This window comes from Sarcophilus harrisii, chromosome 2, assembly GCF_902635505.1.
Source record: "Sarcophilus harrisii chromosome 2, mSarHar1.11, whole genome shotgun sequence".
Taxonomy (NCBI): Eukaryota; Metazoa; Chordata; class Mammalia; order Dasyuromorphia; family Dasyuridae; genus Sarcophilus; species Sarcophilus harrisii.
The window spans coordinates 106,631,634-106,650,959 of NC_045427.1; the positions used below are offsets into that span (position 1 = coordinate 106,631,634).

Sequence of the window (19,326 nt, forward strand, 5' to 3'; positions counted from 1 at the left end):
GGGACTAGATTAAAAAGCAAGTTATTTTAAAGGAAATTTTAACATGCCACAATGTTAAGCACTGAGGCAGCATAAAAATGTCAATAAAACGAGAGTTCCCAATATGGTAATCTGAAGCATAGGATTACCCTGTTAACATCCAATTACTATCAAAATACTTTAATCCAGAACTCAAAGATCCTAATAAGATGATAATGATACCGATAGTATTGGAAGCAGCCTGAATAGTGAAAGAATTATTGGACTTGGAGTTAGGAAGCCTGTGTTAAAATCCTACCTCGAAGACTTATTAGCTCTGTGAGCCTTGGAAAGTCACATAATTTTTCTGATCAGGTTTTAAAACTGGATTTCAGTTATTATACATATGGCTGTTAAAAATGAAAGGCCGTCTAATTTAAGATTAACAAATGTATTTTATAAACAACTATATCTTTAAGTACAAATAAAGTATAAATAATTTTAATACTTTATACTCTAAATGTAGCTAATTCCGAAAGAATTGTACTTGTCTATAAGAATTTTATCAAAGAATGTTCTAATCCCAATATGAGCTTTATTTACCATTAGAATATTTTAATGATGCATTTTCCATTAAAATTAGTATTTTCCATCTTTTATTTCAATCATGCACAGTAACTAGCACTTCAGTTTATAGGTTATGGTGGTTCTACTGAAAATGTAATGTTATTGTACAATTGGCGTCTTTGTTTAAATTGTAAAGGAAATTATAGTCCAGATTAGAGAAAACATTTTTATTTCTAGGAATCAGATGTTTTTGATTATTGTAGGATACTTTTTATTATGAGAGGCAGTATAACATAGTGAATAGAAAATTGGTCTCTGACTTGAAAGGGCCATGTCTCACACACCTTAACTATGTGACCCTAGACATGTCACTTAAACCCCTCATTGACCCAGACAATTCTCCAGGGCTAAAAGTTGCAAAAAAGATGCTGATCTACATTATAAAAGGAAGTTTCCTACCAGGCAGAAGCTTCCTAAACAAAAATCACAAGTCAAATATTTCAGAAATATTTACTTTATTAATAATAATAGCTTTCCTTTATATAGAGTTTAAAGTTTGTAAAGCCCTAAGTATTATCTGATGTGATCCTTACTTCAACTGAGTAAGGTTAAATGATATTATTATCCCCATTTTACAAATGAAAAAAACTGAGGGGTCAGCAAGGTTATGTGACTTTCCAAGGGTCACAGAGCCAATTAATGTCTGAGATAATTGACTCTAAGTCAATTCTTTCTATACCACTTAGGTGTTATACTATCAGTAATACTATTATCGTCTTATTAGGATTCTTGGGTTCTGCATTAAAGTATTTTTGATAGTTATTAGGTATTATAGGGCTGGTCTTAGCTCTTTGCTACTGATTACAATATTGAGGCCTCTCATTTCCTTTATATTTCTATGGCATCTTAACATTAATCTTAACCTTAACTTAAGATTATTGCTTAAACCTAAACATATTTGCATATAATATGGTATATTAGCTTATTGATTATTAAAGTATGTAAGTTGCATAATGAACTCTATTGTGCAATGCTCCCTCCCAGTTACCTCATGTTTCACCTTATTCATCTACCTAATTTTCTACCCACCATGTTTCAACCCAGAAGAGAGATTTTCAATATAGGATTTAATTTTTTTTGGTAGCCTGGGACTTTTAGTTTGGTTAATATGCATAAAGAAATGTCACATGGAAGTGGATTTCTTCAACAAAGAGAAGATCTAACTTTGTTTCAATTGATCAAGGATGGACAGAAGCAGTTACACCCAAAGAAAGAACACTAGGAAATGAATGTAAACTGCTTGCATTTTTGTTCTTCTTCCCGGGTAATTTATACCTTCTAAATCCTATTCTCCCTGAGCAACAAGAGAACTGTTCGGTTCTGCACACATATATTGTATCCAAGATCTACTGTAACCTATTTAGGACTGCTTTCCATCTGGGGGAGAGGGTGGAGGGAGGGAGGGGAAAAATCGGAACCAAAGTGAGTGCAAGGGATAATGCTGTAAAAAATTACCCTGGCATGGGTTCTGTCAATAAAAAGTTATTTAAAAAAAATAAAAAAATATATATGCTACCTCGTAAAACAAGAAAAAAAAAAAAAGAATTGTCACAGGTGTTTAGAAATGCTGCAACATTAATTGTTTAAAAGAATTCAAGGCTTTATCTTGAAATCGAAGGCACTAAATAAAAAAAATTTTTAAAAAAAAAGGAGAAATCCATTCTTAAGAGTAGCTGAGCTATATATAAAGGATCAATTTTTACTCTTCCCCCTCCCATATAGTAATCCTTTTATCTGGGGTCAGCAATACATATACAAACATTGAGTTGCCCTCTCAACATACTGTGGAGTAGCAGTATGGATAGGGATCTCATCTAGCTAGCCAATAAAATGAAACCGCCATTGACCACTGTAGTTGTTTAAACATCTCACAAGCATACTGCCTGGAATAGGGTGTTCAAGGTGGTAGATGATGAAGCCTTCAGTTCTCTGCATATCACAAAAACCTAGAAGCGTCCATATCTGACCATATTTTCAGACCGTAGTCAGTCATAGAAAAGAAAAGAAAAAGATGGTTTTGTGGTAGAAAGATATATTGGATCCCTTGAATTATATTTTAAATGCCACTGGCATAGATTAAAAACTGAGGAAGAATCCTGAACACATGGCAGGTATTCAATAAATGTTCGTTATTTGGAAATGCACAATGATTTCAGAAAGAAATATTGAGAAAAATAAATGGATGAATTGAGTGATTATTAACCATATTTGATCTTAATCCCACTTTATTGACATCTGATATCTAAAGTTTAAGATAATCTTGGAAAGATTTACTTTTTTAAATCAAAACAAAACTTTTTTTGTCTTCTTTTGTGACTTTTCTTAATCTTTCTCTTTTTCTAAAGGTTGCTGCTTAAAAACTGTCTCTTTTAAGTCCTAACTCTCTTCTTAAATTCTTTCATCTCTGATGCACTCTGTCTCATTTCTTTTGGGTACACTTAGATAGCTTAAAGCCCATGACCTATATATTCAGGGATTTCATTTTAAATCATTGGAGCCTTCAATGGAAGACCAACCTATCTTCAACTCTTTTCCATTTATGTATGACTTGATAACATTAAATTACATTATCTCCAAACTTTTTATATCAGGATCTTTAACTTATTCTAATAGTATTAGTTTTACAACCTCACATTTTCTTCTAACTTTTGCCATTCATTATTGAATGCTATAGCTAGTTCATATTTTCTTTAAATACCTGTAGTGGTGTGCTTTATGACATGTATGTTTACTCTTCCTGTGGGATTTCTCTGACTTCCCTTGGCCTTTTTCTATTTCTAAAGATATTGTATATTGATGTATTTTTTGTCTCACCTTTTAAACTCTTTAATAAAGAAGTGCCTTTTACATTCTGTTGCTGTCATACATAGACATTAAATTGAAAAATCAAAGTTAAGAGAATACTTTGAGGGAGTAAGTCATAGCAACATTAAAACTTTATGGTGTCTGAGACTGTCCCTTGAATAAAAAAAGAATGATTTCCTTTTACTTGATAGAACACTGAAGCACTGACATAAGTTAATAGAAGTTTTCCACATTCTAGAAACTCCTATTAAAGCAGGGACAGTTGGCAAAATGCTTGAAAGCAAGGTATCAGATATGCAAATAAGATTTCTGTCATGCTTTACTGAATGTATGAATCCAAACTTTTGCCAATTGACCATTCTCAAAACAAATAAAAAAGAAATAAAATAGCTAAATTGCTCAAGTTAAAGATGAAAGAGAATGATTTATTTCAGTATATAATTTATTCAAATGTCAAAAATATAGCCAAGTAAGCTTTTCCATTTCAATAGCATGTTACTTTAAATAATATTAATTTTTCCCAGTTCTAGGTCTTGCAAAATCTCCTGTTTTAATTGCTTCTGAACTTTCCTTTATATGTAAGTGTTTATTCTGTTCTCACCATAGTCTCAGTCTATCCATAATGCATATCCTTTTATGGTAGTCACATTATGCCCAATAAGCCGTTAATCAAATTACTTAATATTCACATTGTTATTCAAATAATTCATTGTTTTAATGTGATTAAAGTATCCCTTCTTTATTTGTTTATTCTTAAATCCAAGATTTAATGCAATTATAAAATTAAGGTATATAGTTGGTAACTTTTGCTACCATACAATCTGTGAATGTTAGTAATAGTAGCAGTTATTCATTAAAGTGAATTGTCTCCAAGAGGTATAATGATTTAGAGAAGACGTGTTCAGAAATGTTATGTAATATGAACTTTTTGATTTGGTAATTCATATTTGATATGTGAATTAAAAATATAAATGTTAATCCATTAGTGACAAAAGTAACATCTCTGACTGATTTCATCACTTACTGCTCTGTGTCTAATCTGAATTTGATAAACAGTTATTAAAACACTGACTCTGAACTGGTGTTTTGCATGAATAAAACAAAATAATTATATTCTCCTAACTTTATTGATACATCTTCCTACAGATGAGGATGATAATATTGAGATAGATACTAACGAGGAGACTCCTGAAGGCTTTGTTTTGGGAGGTGGTGATGAACTTACTAACTTAGAAAATGACCTTGATTCTCCTGGTAATTTTAAATAATAAATGTTTTTTGTGCTTTTGCATGGCATACTTTGTATTTATGTAGTTTTGCTGCTATTTCTTCAGTAATAACAGTGTTTTATATTTTTATTAAAGTGTTTGTATATTATTAAGTAAAACCCATATCTTGTCAGTTTTGCAAATTTGTTCTTGTCATTTTTACTTGACAATTCAACTTTAAAGTCAAAAATTAAATTGGAGTAATAGGCAATTGCTTATTTCTCTTCATTATTAAGATTTATTTTCTAAACCTTTTATTCTGAAGGTTTCTGTAGGATTGGTCACAAAATATAGATATTAACTAATTATCTTATTATTCAGTGCCCTATATGTAAATCACATTCTTGGACAGTGATGTTCAGATTTTTTTTTTAAATTTCATTTAAAGTTGCTGATTTTCTTTGGTTGCAATATGATGATATAATTGTTGGACCTACTCCAAGACTGACCCAACTAAATCATAGCGCTAATTGGCCTGCATCTTTTTAGAATAAAGTCTCATTTAGTTTTGTTTTGTTTTGTTTTTTGCATACTTACAACTTGGTTATCAAATGTAACATTTGTTTTAAGTGCTTTGATGCTTTTTCTCATTATTAAAAAGTATGGAGGGAGGCTCTCTACTATCTAGTTTTTTCACATTCAGAATTAAGAAGGATAAACTGTAAGAATTACATTGCATTTCTGATAATCCCAAAATCTTACATTTCTGGTAATTCCAAGACCCTTCACTCAATTCGCCTATGCTGACCTGAATCATGCTTTGCCTCTCTCCTTAATTTGAAATAGCAACTCACCATCACCCCTTAGGTAAAGCATCTGACAAAGGATTTCCTGATTAACAGAGCGCATTCTTGGAAAAATTGAGATCTGTTCCAAAGTATCTATATGTTTTTATTAGGAAAACTCAAATGTAAAAATGGTGTTATCTAAGGAAAATTTCAAATTTGTTGAAACAAAAGACTGAATTATCATTTTGAAATTAAGTGAAGAATAGTTTTGTTTATAGGAGAGGGAAAAGTATATTCTGGCCATTCTCACTTCTTTACTTTTCCTCCAAAATAAGTTAAGTGCCAGTAGCATCATAGACCTGACTTTGATTGCTGGGGTATTCCATAATTAAGAGCAGGCAATGAATAGGATTTGAGACTGAATGTTCATAACTTATTTAATTCTAAGTCAGTGATAATAAGTGATGTTCACAAACCAAATTTCTAATGAATTACTTAATCAATAGTTAATCATTTCTTAGAGAGGAGAAGGGAATTTCCTGTTTCCAACAGTAGCTGGAATGATATGAATTTTGATAGGAAATACATTTCTAACTTGTTTCATTGTAGCTCTGACCACCTTGACTTGTGCCTTTTTAAAATATCTTCTTCCAATTTGATATTTGTAATAAAAAGGAATGTGTCTATGACTTCCAATTTTTGGGACTAAGTTAATATTTCTAATCTCATATAGTCAGGTTTACCAGTAAATACTGATTTATTAAAAAGTAAAGCTTTCCCATTTACATTTTGTAATGTATTTCATGCCAACAAGATTTGTGACTAGCTTAAATCAAATATAGAGTATCATGATTAATTTATTTTGTTCCCATAAACTTTTTGTGATTTTTATATGTCATATAAAATATTTTTCTCTACCATGGTACAATTCAACATTTATTTTTTTAATTTATGTGCATATGCAAAGCATTAAAAATATAAACAGAAAAAAAAGATCTTGTCCTCAAGTAACATAGTCTGTAGAATAATGTTAAAAAGAGAAGCCTACTGATATAAATTGAAGAGTGTTCATGAATATACTAGTAACTGTTCAGACATCTAAACAGAAAGGCATATCTTTTTTAAAAAAGTCACATTTGTCAAATGGTCTTTTTAAACAATCACATTTTTTGTTAATTACCCCCAAATTAAGTGTTATCAAATTTGTTTAAATTAAATTTTATTTTCCTTTTAAAAAATACTGAATTATACAATAAGGCATGAAAACATTTGCTAAATAAAATTGGACAGATGTTGCTTCCGTATTTCTTAATGCTTTACTTTAGCTGAATGCAATAAAAAGGAAAATATTGTAATATCTTTGCCATATAAAAGCAAAATCTTATAAACATACACTATTAGCTTACTACCTTTAAATATTATAAAATATGACCCTAGTTCTATACCAATACAATCTAGTCCAATCAAATTCAAAAGGCATTTATTGAGCATCTACTATGTGCAAGGAACTGCTAGAGATGCAAAGACAAAATAAAAAATAATTCCTGTAACATATATACCTGAAAATATAGTATACTTATATGTCTTAATAATTATGTATGTAAATAATTATGTATTAATAATTTCTAACTATATGTAGAATGACTGTGTCATATTAAGAACTTGTACATGAGAATTGAAAATATGATAGGAATTTGCATGGTAAATGCCATAATTTAAAATTGCATATGGCTGCTATTTTGGATATTGATTTCATAGGTTAATTACAATTGTGTACATGATATCTCACATACATATATATTCCTTCACATGTATATATGGAAGTAATATTTATTCAGATGTCCCTTTCTCAGGCGCTTCTATGAATAGTAAAATGGGATAAAGGGAGGTCCCAAACCTATGACTTTCTTGGTCTAGGGAATCCCTGAATAAGGAAATTGCCTCTGCCATTGTAGCTTAGCATCTTCTCTAAAACTTTTGGACTTAAAGAGCTGCTTGGACCTCAGAGGGCTAAAGTGGTGAGCCCCTTGTCCCACGACTGGAATCTGAGCCAGGAGTCTTCTTGCTCTAGACTGGGCCCCAAAGCATCCTTAGACCTTATTGATTTTAGTGACTATATGGGAAACCACATCCTGTGGAAGAAAGAAGGGGAGATTGGAACTGGGACTCGGATTCAAATCCTGCCCCTGACATTTTCCTGATTGTGTAACTCTGGGCAAGTCATAAAACTCTGAGCCCTAGTCTTCCCACCTGTAATCTAGGAACAGTAATGTGGGTACATTTGTCCTCATGGAAGTGGGAGGTCAGGTCAGCTTAAAGTGCCCTGTATAACTGAAAGCTCTGAATAAATCCAAGCTATTTTTGTTATTTTTTGCATTGACCATAGTTTTGTGGGTAGAGGTTTGAAAGAAAACCTTTTCACATATAGACCATTAGACTACATATGCTTAGCTTACTATATAATTTTAGAACCTATCACCTCCCTTTCTTTCATTTAAAATTATTATAATGTGTGATTTATTCTAAAATTGATAAACTACACATTAACTCAGTTATGTATGCTATTTGCATATTTAGCAGAACAAAACAGTAAATTGGTGGTGGATATGAAAGTGAAGAAGCTTCTAGAAGCTCAGCCACAGGTGGCAAATTCCCTCTACAATGCTGCTCAGAAAACTGTGACTGATGATTCCGAGCTAGATGTAAAGGTAAGATTTGTTGGGAGGTTTTGGTTTCAGGACCTATGGGGAGGTTCTAAGATGTATATAAAAATTGTTTGGTTAAAAAAAAAATCATTATAACAATATATTTTTATTAATAGCTTTTAAAAAGAACTAGTTCTTTAAACTGATTATTCCAGTAAAATTGGAAGGTCTATAAAAAAACCATTCTGAATTTCTTGAAGTGAACCTTGGGATTTTGTAAGAAAAGAAGTCCAAGAGAAATTCAATGTTCTTTTCCTATTTTCCCCAGCATTTATAGTTGTAAAATTTATCTATAATTTAAATGTAATAAAATTTCTATCACATAATTAGATGGGTGGTACATGCAGAAATAAATATTAAGATCCAGAAATGGGCTCTATATGTGGCTATATAATTTTGCCATTAACATCAGACTAAGCTGCATTCCATTTTTCATTCTTATTTACTATTAGACTGTTTAAATTATCACTACCCCTGCTTGGCTTCCCCTTCCTTTACCTTATGACTTATATCTTTATGGCTTTGGGGCACTTGCAGTTCTGTATAACTTTTCACCCACCTGCAGGCTGTGGGGACTGCCCTGCTGACTGAAAGGATTTCCTTCCCCAGATACAGAGATTCTTTGAAGTTCCAAAACAATGACTTTCATTGCTTTTCCCTTATACTGTCGGTTTCTATAAATTGGTGATGAAAGTGTGTGGCAGCTCCAGAGGACTTTCAGTCTCTATCTTTGAACAAAAGGAAGCTTGGATCAAGTCTGATTTTTTGCGTTCAATTTAGCTTTCTGCAGTGGATTTAATGCAAAATGAAGCTAGCCTAAGAATAATACAATGGATTGAAAAGGCTAACTGAATTAGCGGGTTTAGAGGAATACATTTGTAAAGTGGCAGAAGTCCCTCATCATAAAAAGGTTTCTTAAAATGGGATTTACTAACTAATCACACTGATATTTTAGCATGTGCCAGGCCTAAAAAAATTAGCCATGTTTGTTTATTTTAATAAAAACTTGTATTCAGACTCAGTTATTGTTATAGCAGTAAATATATGTATGTATATTCATATATATTTATGGTAATAAGTAATAAATTATTTTTCCTATAACAATAAAACCAAAAAAACCCATAGATATGACAGCAAATCATAAATTTATTGGACAACTTGCAAAAAATAGAATACAGACTTTTCTATTAGTGTAGTTTATAAAAAATTATGAAATTTGATATGTCTTTCATTTACATTAATTTTTAAAATTTATTCCAACAAAAGGTGTATCTTTAGAACTTACCTTTCTGTGGATCTTTTTAACTTAGACCTTAAAAATGATATTTAGAAAGAATATATACATTGGCCCTCTGTTCTTATGGGGTTTTCTGCACTGAGTTGGATTTGTTTTTTAAATAAAATGCAGTTTACACATTTATAAATGAGGCATTCTGTGTTTGTGGAAAAGGATAAACTGTTACCTTCCCTTGAGGATTCTGTATCCCAGGCCTCCTTGAGGCTAGAGAATAGGCCATTGGAGAACTCCCTCATTACTGATTGTCTCAATGCAGAGGAAGGGCAAAGTCTTGGTAGCTTTTGATAACCAGTTTCAGCATTCAGCAGGCTTAGCTATTAGTCATGCATCTTAGCCTTTCCCTATTTACTTTCAAAACACTTAATAAAAATAATAAAAGATTAGGTATAAAATGAAATATTTGTTTGGTACACAGCACCTCGGTATCTGCAGCTTCCACACATTGCAGTGGTTCAGTCTTCTGGGATATTTCATGTTGATAGAACCATTTGAATTTGTTACCAGTATTAACATAGGAAGCTCTGGAAAAGATAATTGTAGTTTCCTTAGCTGTAAAGGGCTTACTTACAAATCTGGCTTTGGAAAGTTATAGCTGATGAAATGCAGTTCATTGGGGTAGTATTATAATCCTACCTTTTAGCCTTCATCCAGCATTAGTGGTTTATCTCAATGGGCATAAAATTAGAAACTAGTTATTCTTGTCATACAAGTCTGTGGGTCTATATAAACCGATATAATTCTTTGCTGGACAGAATAGTGGAAGGAAAAGACTTGAGGCAACATGGCTTTATAATCAGAGATCATGTGGGTGCAAATGTTTACAAAGTTTTGGGGTGTTTGTTTTAAATAATGATATATTTTTAAACTATATTTCACCCAAAGTTGTTAATTGATGCAATAGTACTTGCAAGGTATTAATTCAAAGTGTATAAGCTGTACAAGAAAAGCTTGTAACCCATTAAAAAGTTTGATATTTTGCCCTCTTGTAAGTAGCTGGGCCTCTTATCCACAAAAACTATAATCTAAGTCTTAGGATTCAGAAAATTTAGAAAACTCAATGATGAAAACTTTACCCTTCAAACTTGTGAGTTCACTATTTTAAACCTTGTTAATACTACACATTTTGTTTTTCTGTTAGAATGGGACAGAAGATCACCGAGCTGAACAATTACAAAAAACAGCAGAACGTTTTAAAAATCCTGTTGTGTTCAGCAAGGATTCAACAGTCAGAAAAACTCAACTTCAGTCATTCAGTCAGTATGTGGAGAACAGACCAGGTAGGAACATTTTTTTAAAAAATGTTTTCCTGGTCTATGATTTAATAGTGTTTAACAATAAATATATTAAAAACCTGATAGTGTAAGCCCTCATTTCAATACACAAATATCAAGCTTTATAATAATTTTACATGTCTTTTCCCTTTTTTCAAGAGATGAAAAGGCAGAGATCAATACAGGAAGATACAAAGAGAGGAAATGAGGAGAAGACGGCGATAACTGAAACTCAGAGGAAGCCATCAGAAGATGAAGTGCTTAATGTATATTAATTTTTTGTCTGGTTTCATGATTGCTGATAATTCCAAACTGTATGTGGAAATAGTGCCTTTATTTGTTAAAATGAGATGTTAGGTTTTTTTAGATGTCAATCTCCAGTGCATTCAAAGCAGAGTGAGAAGGGTGCACTGTTGAATTAGTCTGCAGTGTGGTGATAATTGTCAGATAAAAAAAATGAATTTTTCAGAGTTCCACAGCCCCAGCTTCCTTGAGACATTTCCATCAGGGCACTTCCCATAAAGAGATTCCAGTATTGATCTACCGGGAGGATTTTAATTATTACAATAGCAGATACCGCAGAGCTGCAGTTAGAGGGAAAAGTCACATGAGACCTGCTAGAATTTCTCAGCCAACCCATTTTGTTGGCTTGGGTTAATGGGTGTTCAACCTTTCCATTATCCAGATCAGCCGTGAATTACTAGCTGAATGATGTTTGCATTAATATAATATATATGGTAATTTCTTCACTTAATTAACGGGGAGGTTCAGCTCAGTAGGGGTATGGGCTGATCATGTGTAAAATTGATTTGTGAGGGAAATATTTGATAGACCGCAGGGAGAAAGCTGCTTTTGATGGACAGCTGCAGGACAGAAGCAGGAAGAACAAGTTTTAACCTGAATTTTTGGTATGGAAACATAACAGTCTATGATGGTACCCTTTTTTGTTGATGTCCATAGATTGGCTTAATAAGAACAAAGATGATATTAAGACAGGATGTTCTTGGTTAGTAATTTTGAATTCCTTGAAGGAACGCTAAAATTTCTGGTTTCAGCCTGAGGTTTATTAATGTTTTAACAATTACTTAATATTTTCAAGTACTTATCTTTTAGAAGACATAAAAAGTCTTGGTAAATTCATACATTTTTGTATTTATTTGCATATAAGCTGGCAAAACACACAAACCATTTAATTTAATTGCTGTTAGCATTTTGAATATACAACACATTCAAACTAGTACAGTCCAAGTGTAGAATTTTTTACTATTTTAAAATGTATTATAATAAGTTATATTATACTTCTTCTGTCCCATATTTATTTTCCTCCTCTTACTCTATATGTAATAAACATAGGTCATAAATTCTACCTTTTTGGTTATAGCTGGCAAGCAGGAACATGGGAGAATGAACTCTTTTTGAAAAACTATTAGAGGTAGTGGTTAAATGAGCATTAGGTAGATAGCTTCAATAGAATATTTTTTAAAAGAATTTTAGGGGAAGCATTTCCATGTGAAACTGCCATTATAAGAGTCCTTGAATTTTTATGCCTTGGATCAAAAGGCTGTGGATTCCTTCTCCGGAAAATGTTTATCACCTATATTCATAATTGAAGGAAATGCTAAATATTATTTAGAAGTTGGTGAATATAAAAGTGTCTTCCCCCCCACCCCCACCCCATCCAGCTTCATGGAAACCATCAAATCTATCTAGACATCTTGAGGATCTGTGAACCCCAGATTAAGAACTACATTTTAGTCTGTTTACCTTTTTTCAGTTTCATGTTGTCATAGTAAAGAAGAGTACACATATTATGTGAGTGTAAAAAAGCATCATATTAATCTTAGCAGATCTTCCTAAGAAGTCATAAGTTTAAGGTTATTTGAAAAGCTTCAATTTAAAATTTGTCAATTGCTTTAATTGATTTAAAAATCAGTTATTATAAAAATTAAGATTATATGTGAGTGTGGATTAATTTCTGGTTTCCAAGGAGTAGTCTTCATATATACCCTTCTTCTTGTTAGATCCCAATGTAATGAATAAGCACAATCCCCAAACCTGGCCCATCTATATCATACTTTTCAATCTTGCAACTCTGCTAAGGAGCCTTGGGAGAGAATTCCTCATGGTTTCTTGGAGATTACTATGTTCATCTGGAGGGAGGATTCTTTGATGTAGAAGAGGGTTTTCCCCCCCTATTTCTTATCTGGAAGGAGTACCTCAGCAGCAACATAATATTTCTCAGCAGCTATTCAGGCCTCTGTTAAAGCCCCAGGAATGTCTGACTGAACTAGTGCACCAAAGGGAGCAACAATTAATCTATCTCTGTGACAATAACTAAAGTAATGACTGCTACCCAAGTGCTAGTTAGAAATATATTTTGTTTGTAGTTATAATCTCAAAATAAAATTTAGGATTCTATTGGCATTTTATATTTCAGTGGTCTTCAATCTAGAACTATAAGCAAGATTAATTGTTGACATTTTCAGAGTCCTAGTGCCATATCTTTTCCAGTATGAAAGGCTATAAAATGATAAATGGACATATGGAGCTTGATTGAAACTAGAGATTTACGAAATAAATATATTGGCTGAACTCTCTATTAAGACCAAGTAGTGGTATTTGAAACCACCTGTCAGTGTAGAAATCACAACTACATTAATTATCTGTATGTTGACAGGATTCCAGTTCTAAATTGAAGAATGAAAACTTGCTTTTGGAAAAAATTGAAGCATTAGAATTTTCACTTCTAATATTTATGAATGTCTGCAGTAACATGAACACTAAGGAATATATATTTTTTTGAAACTAAGTTTTTTTCTTTTAATCCAGTATGTTCAAAATAGATTGCATTCTTTGAGAATTTATTATTTAACCAAGCTTATTTCCCAACTGTTAAAATATTGAGCAAAATAAACTCATTAAACTGCTGGTGTTTTATTGTAACTAGTATGAAGGTGATTATAGTACTTTAGGCTCCTTATCTTTGTTTTAAAAGTTCTGTCACCACTAAGGAAAATTTAAATTTTGTAATGTAAATGTACATGAAAGCAAATACCAGTATAAAAATTTTCTTTATAAAATAGTTGCCACAATAGTATTTTTTGGCAAACTGGTGAAATAGTAGAGTTTGCTTTTTGGTACCAATTGTGATATTTGGTTCTTTAGGTAAGTGCTTTACTAAGTGTTTATGGAAAGGAAAAATGCAACTTACAAGTGATTTTTTTTCTTCTTGTTTGTTCTCGTTAACAGAAAGGGTTCAAAGACACCAGTCAGTATGTTGTAGGAGAGTTGGCAGCACTAGAGAATGAGCAAAAGCAAATTGACACCCGTGCCGCGCTGGTGGAGAAGCGCCTCCGCTATCTCATGGACACAGGTACGGTGCCCAATTACACTGTAAACAGTTTTGGCAAATTGAGCGTTCACAAACTCTTATAGAGTTTTGGAAGTGTGAATCTTTGAAGCCTGAATGTTCAGCAAAACTGCCTTGAAAATAAAAAGGCTGCGATTTGCAGCCACCTCTCTGGGCCCTGGTGATAAGAGTGCCTTCATGGGAAGTGATAACTCGCCCTGATACCGTGTGAGCCAGCACTATTGAACAGTGTGCTCATCCATGCAGAGTTGGAATACACATCTGTGCCTCATTGATATGCCACTGCTTTAAAAAAAAAAAAAAAAAAAAAAAAAAAGTAAGATCTTCACTGTTCTACTGATTCATTGGGGGGAAAAAGATTTGGCCTGCTAAAGCCATGTACTGCATGAAACAGAGCACAGTACATGGGGGAAGGCTCCATTGACTAGATCACTGAAATTTGAGAATACTATCTGGTTACTGATGCTCCACAATTATTTTTTTTCAGGAGAACAGGTTTTTAAAAGTCTGTAATACCTTGTGTCATAGGTGCATTTGAAAGGATTAAAGTATATACCAAGGTTTTTCCAAATGCATTATAGCTGCAAGTTTCAGTCCTAAGCAGAAGTTGGATTGGCATTAAATGCTGATTGCCAAGAGTGATTAAGGAGACTTAACCATAATAAGCTGTGCGAAACAAAAATTATGTGTTTCTTTTTTTAATGCTGCCCAAAAAAAAAAGAATGAAAAGGGAAATTTAAAAAAATGTGTAAATGTAAATGTAACTAAAACATATACACATGCATGATGTATAATGCATGACACAGATATATATGAAAAAATAAATGTTGTCTTGCTTTAAACTGACTGCCCCCTCCAAAAAAAAAAAAGAAAAGAAAAAGAAAGGATTTTCTTAGATAGCCAGGTAAGTACTTTGAATTGCTGTTCAGTTTAAATAAATAAATAAAATTGAATAGTATAACTACTTGAATTTTTCACTTTGCCATCTTAACTTTGTCTCATAGGGACAGCTTTCTTTTGTATATACAAAATGATTGAACTGCCAAACTATATTTATAATCATAGAGCCCTCACAAGCATGAATATTTGGGATTGGTACAAAAGCTACATAAGCTTTTAAATGAGGTGTTTGGAAATGGATAAACTTAGTAGATGGCACGATGGCATTTAATTGGCTGTATGTATATGTAACAGGTGTCTATATAACTGATGACACAACTTTTATTATTTCAGGTTTGACTTTTTCTCATTTTAATTTTTAACAAAATTGACAAAGTAGAATTCATGCAACAATAAAAATATTGGGTAATGTTGCTTCTCAATATTACAAAATTAGAGTAATCTATGTATATGGCAGCACCCTATTCATATAGAGGTCACTAATTTAGTGTCTTCCTGTGTCTACCAATCAGAACTGTGAGTGAACAAAAAAGGCCACAACAGCCAAATGAAGTGCCCTAAAGTATTGCTCATTCCTTTTTCCAAGGAAAACCCCTATAGGCCCTCACTTATAATCTGTTTACTTTTATTTTAGAGACAGTTCTACAATATTAATTATGTGGTTTCTTGTACCACAGTAGATTAGTAGCAGCAAGTAAGAAAGTGAGGAGCTTGCTAGAACCAGGCACAATCAAAGGAACAAGAAAATGACAGCTGATAGATGTTAGCAGCATAGGAGACAGAAAAACTCTAAAAACAGACACAACAAACTAAAGAAATACAGCAATTAAAGCCATTTATTTAGTATGAGGACAAATGACCCAAGACAATTCAGTAGTCCCTGAGTGTGTCAAAGAATAATCTAATGTTCATAATTACCAACTCAATTCATTGTGTAAAGGGTAAAATTATATTTATTATAAATATAACTTTTTTATGCAAGGGAATTTTAGAAAAATTTTAATCAAAAACATAAAATTATTTGAAATTCAGTACTAAAAGGGATTACCTTCATTTTTTGAAAATTGATTCATGTAAAACTCTTATGATGCTGAATACATAAAGTGTTATGTATATGTGTCATTTTCCAAAGGAAAGAAGAACTGAAAAAATTAACATTCATTCACCATATTCTTTTTCTTTTCTCTCCAATCCATAAACCTGGATTGGTTTGGTGTACATCATGACCTAAATGTATCTGGACTTCTCTTCTTACTAAACTTAAGGGCAGTTATAATCCAAATGATTCTTTGAGTGCCTAGATGAATTGGGTAGCTCCATTAAGAACTTTAGTCTTAATACTAAATGCATACAGATCCATCTAAAGCATACTTAAACTTATAGTCAAGTCCAGGATAAACCTTGTCTTTCAAAGATTGTCTAGATTAGGGCCCATAAACTGGGCTAAATGGGGTTGCTCCAACCCCAACTCCCTTTTTTATAGCCTGCTAAAATCTGATTGACTTCTGTGATGGACAGAAAATGCTAAACATTTGTCTTTTGTTCATCTTGCATATTATTAGGTTTCCTATATGCCTATAACACTATTATAATTAATATTGTTAATAACGTAGTATATATAATGATTAATCCATGTGTAAATCCATGTGTCCTCCATTTTAAAATTTGCAAAGCATTTTCCTCAACAACATTCCTGTGGAATAGGCACTATTGTTATTACTGTTTTATAGATGAGGAAACTGAGGCCTAGGAAAATTAATTATTTGCCAAAGGCATAAAGTCTGTCATATCTCTGATTCAAAAAATTACTACTTCAAGTCATCATCCTTTCTAGTATACCCAGGTACCCCTATGTTAGTAATAATAGTAATTGACATCTTCCATTTTGAGATTGCACTAGCATATATTTCCTTATTATTTATTTATATTATTATTATTTAGGTGCTTCAGGGGATATGAGTGTTTAATTTGGAGCCAGGAAGGCCTGAGTTCTAAACCTGCTTCAAGTACTGCCCAGCTGTGTAAATCTGGGCAATCACTTAATCATTGCCATCCATTGGCCTCATCTGTAAAATGAGCATAAAAATAGCTCCTACCTTTCAGAGTTGTGGTGAGCTGAGGATTAAATCATATAATATTTGTAAAGTGCTTTGCAAACCTTAGAGTGCTTGTGGGCTTTTGTAGTGCTGTTTCGTAGGCAGAGAGTTTTTCATCCTTCCCATTTTACAGGTGAGGAAATAGGTACAACAGTACTCAGTGGCATACCCAGAGTGACACATTGTCATGAAACAGAAATTGGAAGCAATACCTCAGATTCCAATGCTAACATTTTTCCCCCCTCTAGTCTCTGATTGCCAATACTTTTAAGAATTCCTGATTCCCCTAATAAGGGCATGTCTGCTCATGCAGATTATAATTCCTCCCATATCCCTGGAGAACTATGTGGCCAAAAAGAAAAGGATCAGCTTTCTAATGATGAAATAATCTATAAAGAATAAATATATTTTATTTAAAATTTGAAATTTTTCTATAGGTACAAATATTGCCCAATTTAAATCGGATTTTATCCCCAAAATGCATTTGTAGTTTGGTTAAGACTAACCAACCTACGGATTTTTTCCAAAGACATCCTGAGAACTTCCTAGACCAACCTTTAAAAAGCCTATTTAATCCATAAAACAACTAAAATATAATGATCAACAATGACTCAGAATCTTATCATTTTAAAAGACCTCTAAGATCTTAGGGAAGCAAGGAATGGGAAAATGAGAATGAATGGAACCTTTGAACCTTGGGTAGGTACTATTTGCATGGGATCTCAGGCTAATCCTTCAACTGATTTGAGTCTCAGTCTCCTCATCTGTAAAATAAGCATCCATATTTTCACTATGGACCTTACCAGAGTTTTTATTAAGGAAAGCCCTTTGTTACCCTTAGAGTGCTATTAAATGTGAAGTATTGTTATAGTCTTAAAAGAAAGTTCTAGCATCCAAAAAGATGCTCCCCAACTTACCCTCACAGCAGCATTCAGGTAACATTTCAGGAGAGCAAACATGAGCTCACATTGAGGATTTGTCAGGAGTCGGGAAGAGATGTGCACAGGGATGTGGCCATTTGTATACATGGATTCTTAATAAAATATATATATGTAGGAGACTATCTTTACATAGAGGAAATTAGATTATATAATTTAATATCGCTTTTTGTGCTTTAAAATGTTGTTACAGTACATATCACTTTCGAATATCCCAGGATTCTGTCAAACTCTTATTACAGTTGCCAAGGAGTTTTGTATTTAATTTTATAATTTGTGTTTTAAAATTAATTTGAAAAAGGCATTTTAAAAAAGTTTCCAATGCTGTATAGTTAGTAACTAATACTTGAGAAAAGTGAAAATTGTTAGACTGAAATTGTGCATGTGTTTCTAAGCTGACACTTTGTATAGTAAGTATAGCCCTGGGTGTATTTGTACAGCAGTGTTGTAACCCCTTGAAAAATGGAGTTTATAATGGAAATGCTGTTGGGCCCCTTTACTATAGTGATGCAAATGGTGCCCCTATAATGAATAGCCTTTCTTTTTGATTCTCAACCTGTTTTCATTTGATGGTTTTCCAACTTCCTTGGATGGAACAGTAATGCTTTTAAATTTCAATGGCTTAGTTAAAAAAAAATGGTGACAATATTTTATTTACATTTTGTGAGTAAAAATATAAACATGTGGGGAAAAGGCAACCTCTCAATAAAAGAGCATCTTGCTTACAATTAACTTCCTAACCTCTAAGGATATGACTCCTGATAAAATATCTATCTCACTTAAGCCCACAGATCCAAAAAGACTCTCTCCCTTGCCCTTCATCTTTACTCCTCCCCCACCCCCAACTTCCCTAAAAAAACACATTATCTGACCATTAATGTATTAAATTTATTTGGAGAAGTATGGAGTAAGAATTTTAAGAAATGTGCTCCTCTTTTTTGTACTTTGTAATCACTTTCTATGATCTTGTTTTAAGCACAGGACTCTAAAGTCTTAGTTCCAGAAACCTCTCTAAATCAGAAAATGGGGGAGTTTTTGGGGGGGGGGTTGTTTGTGTATGAGGAAAAGTGTAGAAAGCTGCGTGGATTGCTGTTGGGAGCTGTCTCTCTCTTTTGTTTCTTCACAATCACCTACTATCTTGTTTGACATACTTTACCTAACACATCTCTCACTCTTTTATTGCCAAATTTAACAGGGTTCTGATAAATGATCCTTTGGGATATTTAGTCCCTATTTCATCATTAGAAGAGGCTGTGATCACTTGTGTTATCATCTTTAGCTGGCTAACATTCATTTAGCTAGTGAATAAAATGTCCCTTAGCCAATCCTTTTGGGCCATTAAAGAAGCAACAAGATTGTATTC

The 19,326-nt window shown here is 32.7% G+C and overlaps 1 protein-coding gene across 14 annotated transcripts in view; it reads left to right on the top strand.

Annotated features, from left to right (window-relative positions):
- Positions 1 to 19,326, top strand: part of EHBP1 (EH domain binding protein 1) — a 444,659-nt gene that overhangs the window by 364,519 nt on the left and 60,814 nt on the right. For 6 of the 14 annotated variants that reach the window (XM_031950538.1, XM_031950539.1, XM_031950540.1 and 3 more), the window contains 6 exons: positions 3,915 to 3,968; positions 4,537 to 4,644; positions 7,964 to 8,094; positions 10,527 to 10,665; positions 10,819 to 10,925; positions 13,909 to 14,032. In XM_031950538.1, the coding sequence (XP_031806398.1) occupies positions 3,915 to 3,968; positions 4,537 to 4,644; positions 7,964 to 8,094; positions 10,527 to 10,665; positions 10,819 to 10,925; positions 13,909 to 14,032 (663 nt within the window). The remainder of the gene's footprint in view (positions 1 to 3,914; positions 3,969 to 4,536; positions 4,645 to 7,963; positions 8,095 to 10,526; positions 10,666 to 10,818; positions 10,926 to 13,908; positions 14,033 to 19,326) is intronic. The other 8 variants (XM_031950543.1, XM_031950546.1, XM_031950547.1 and 5 more) reach the window with 6 other exon arrangements.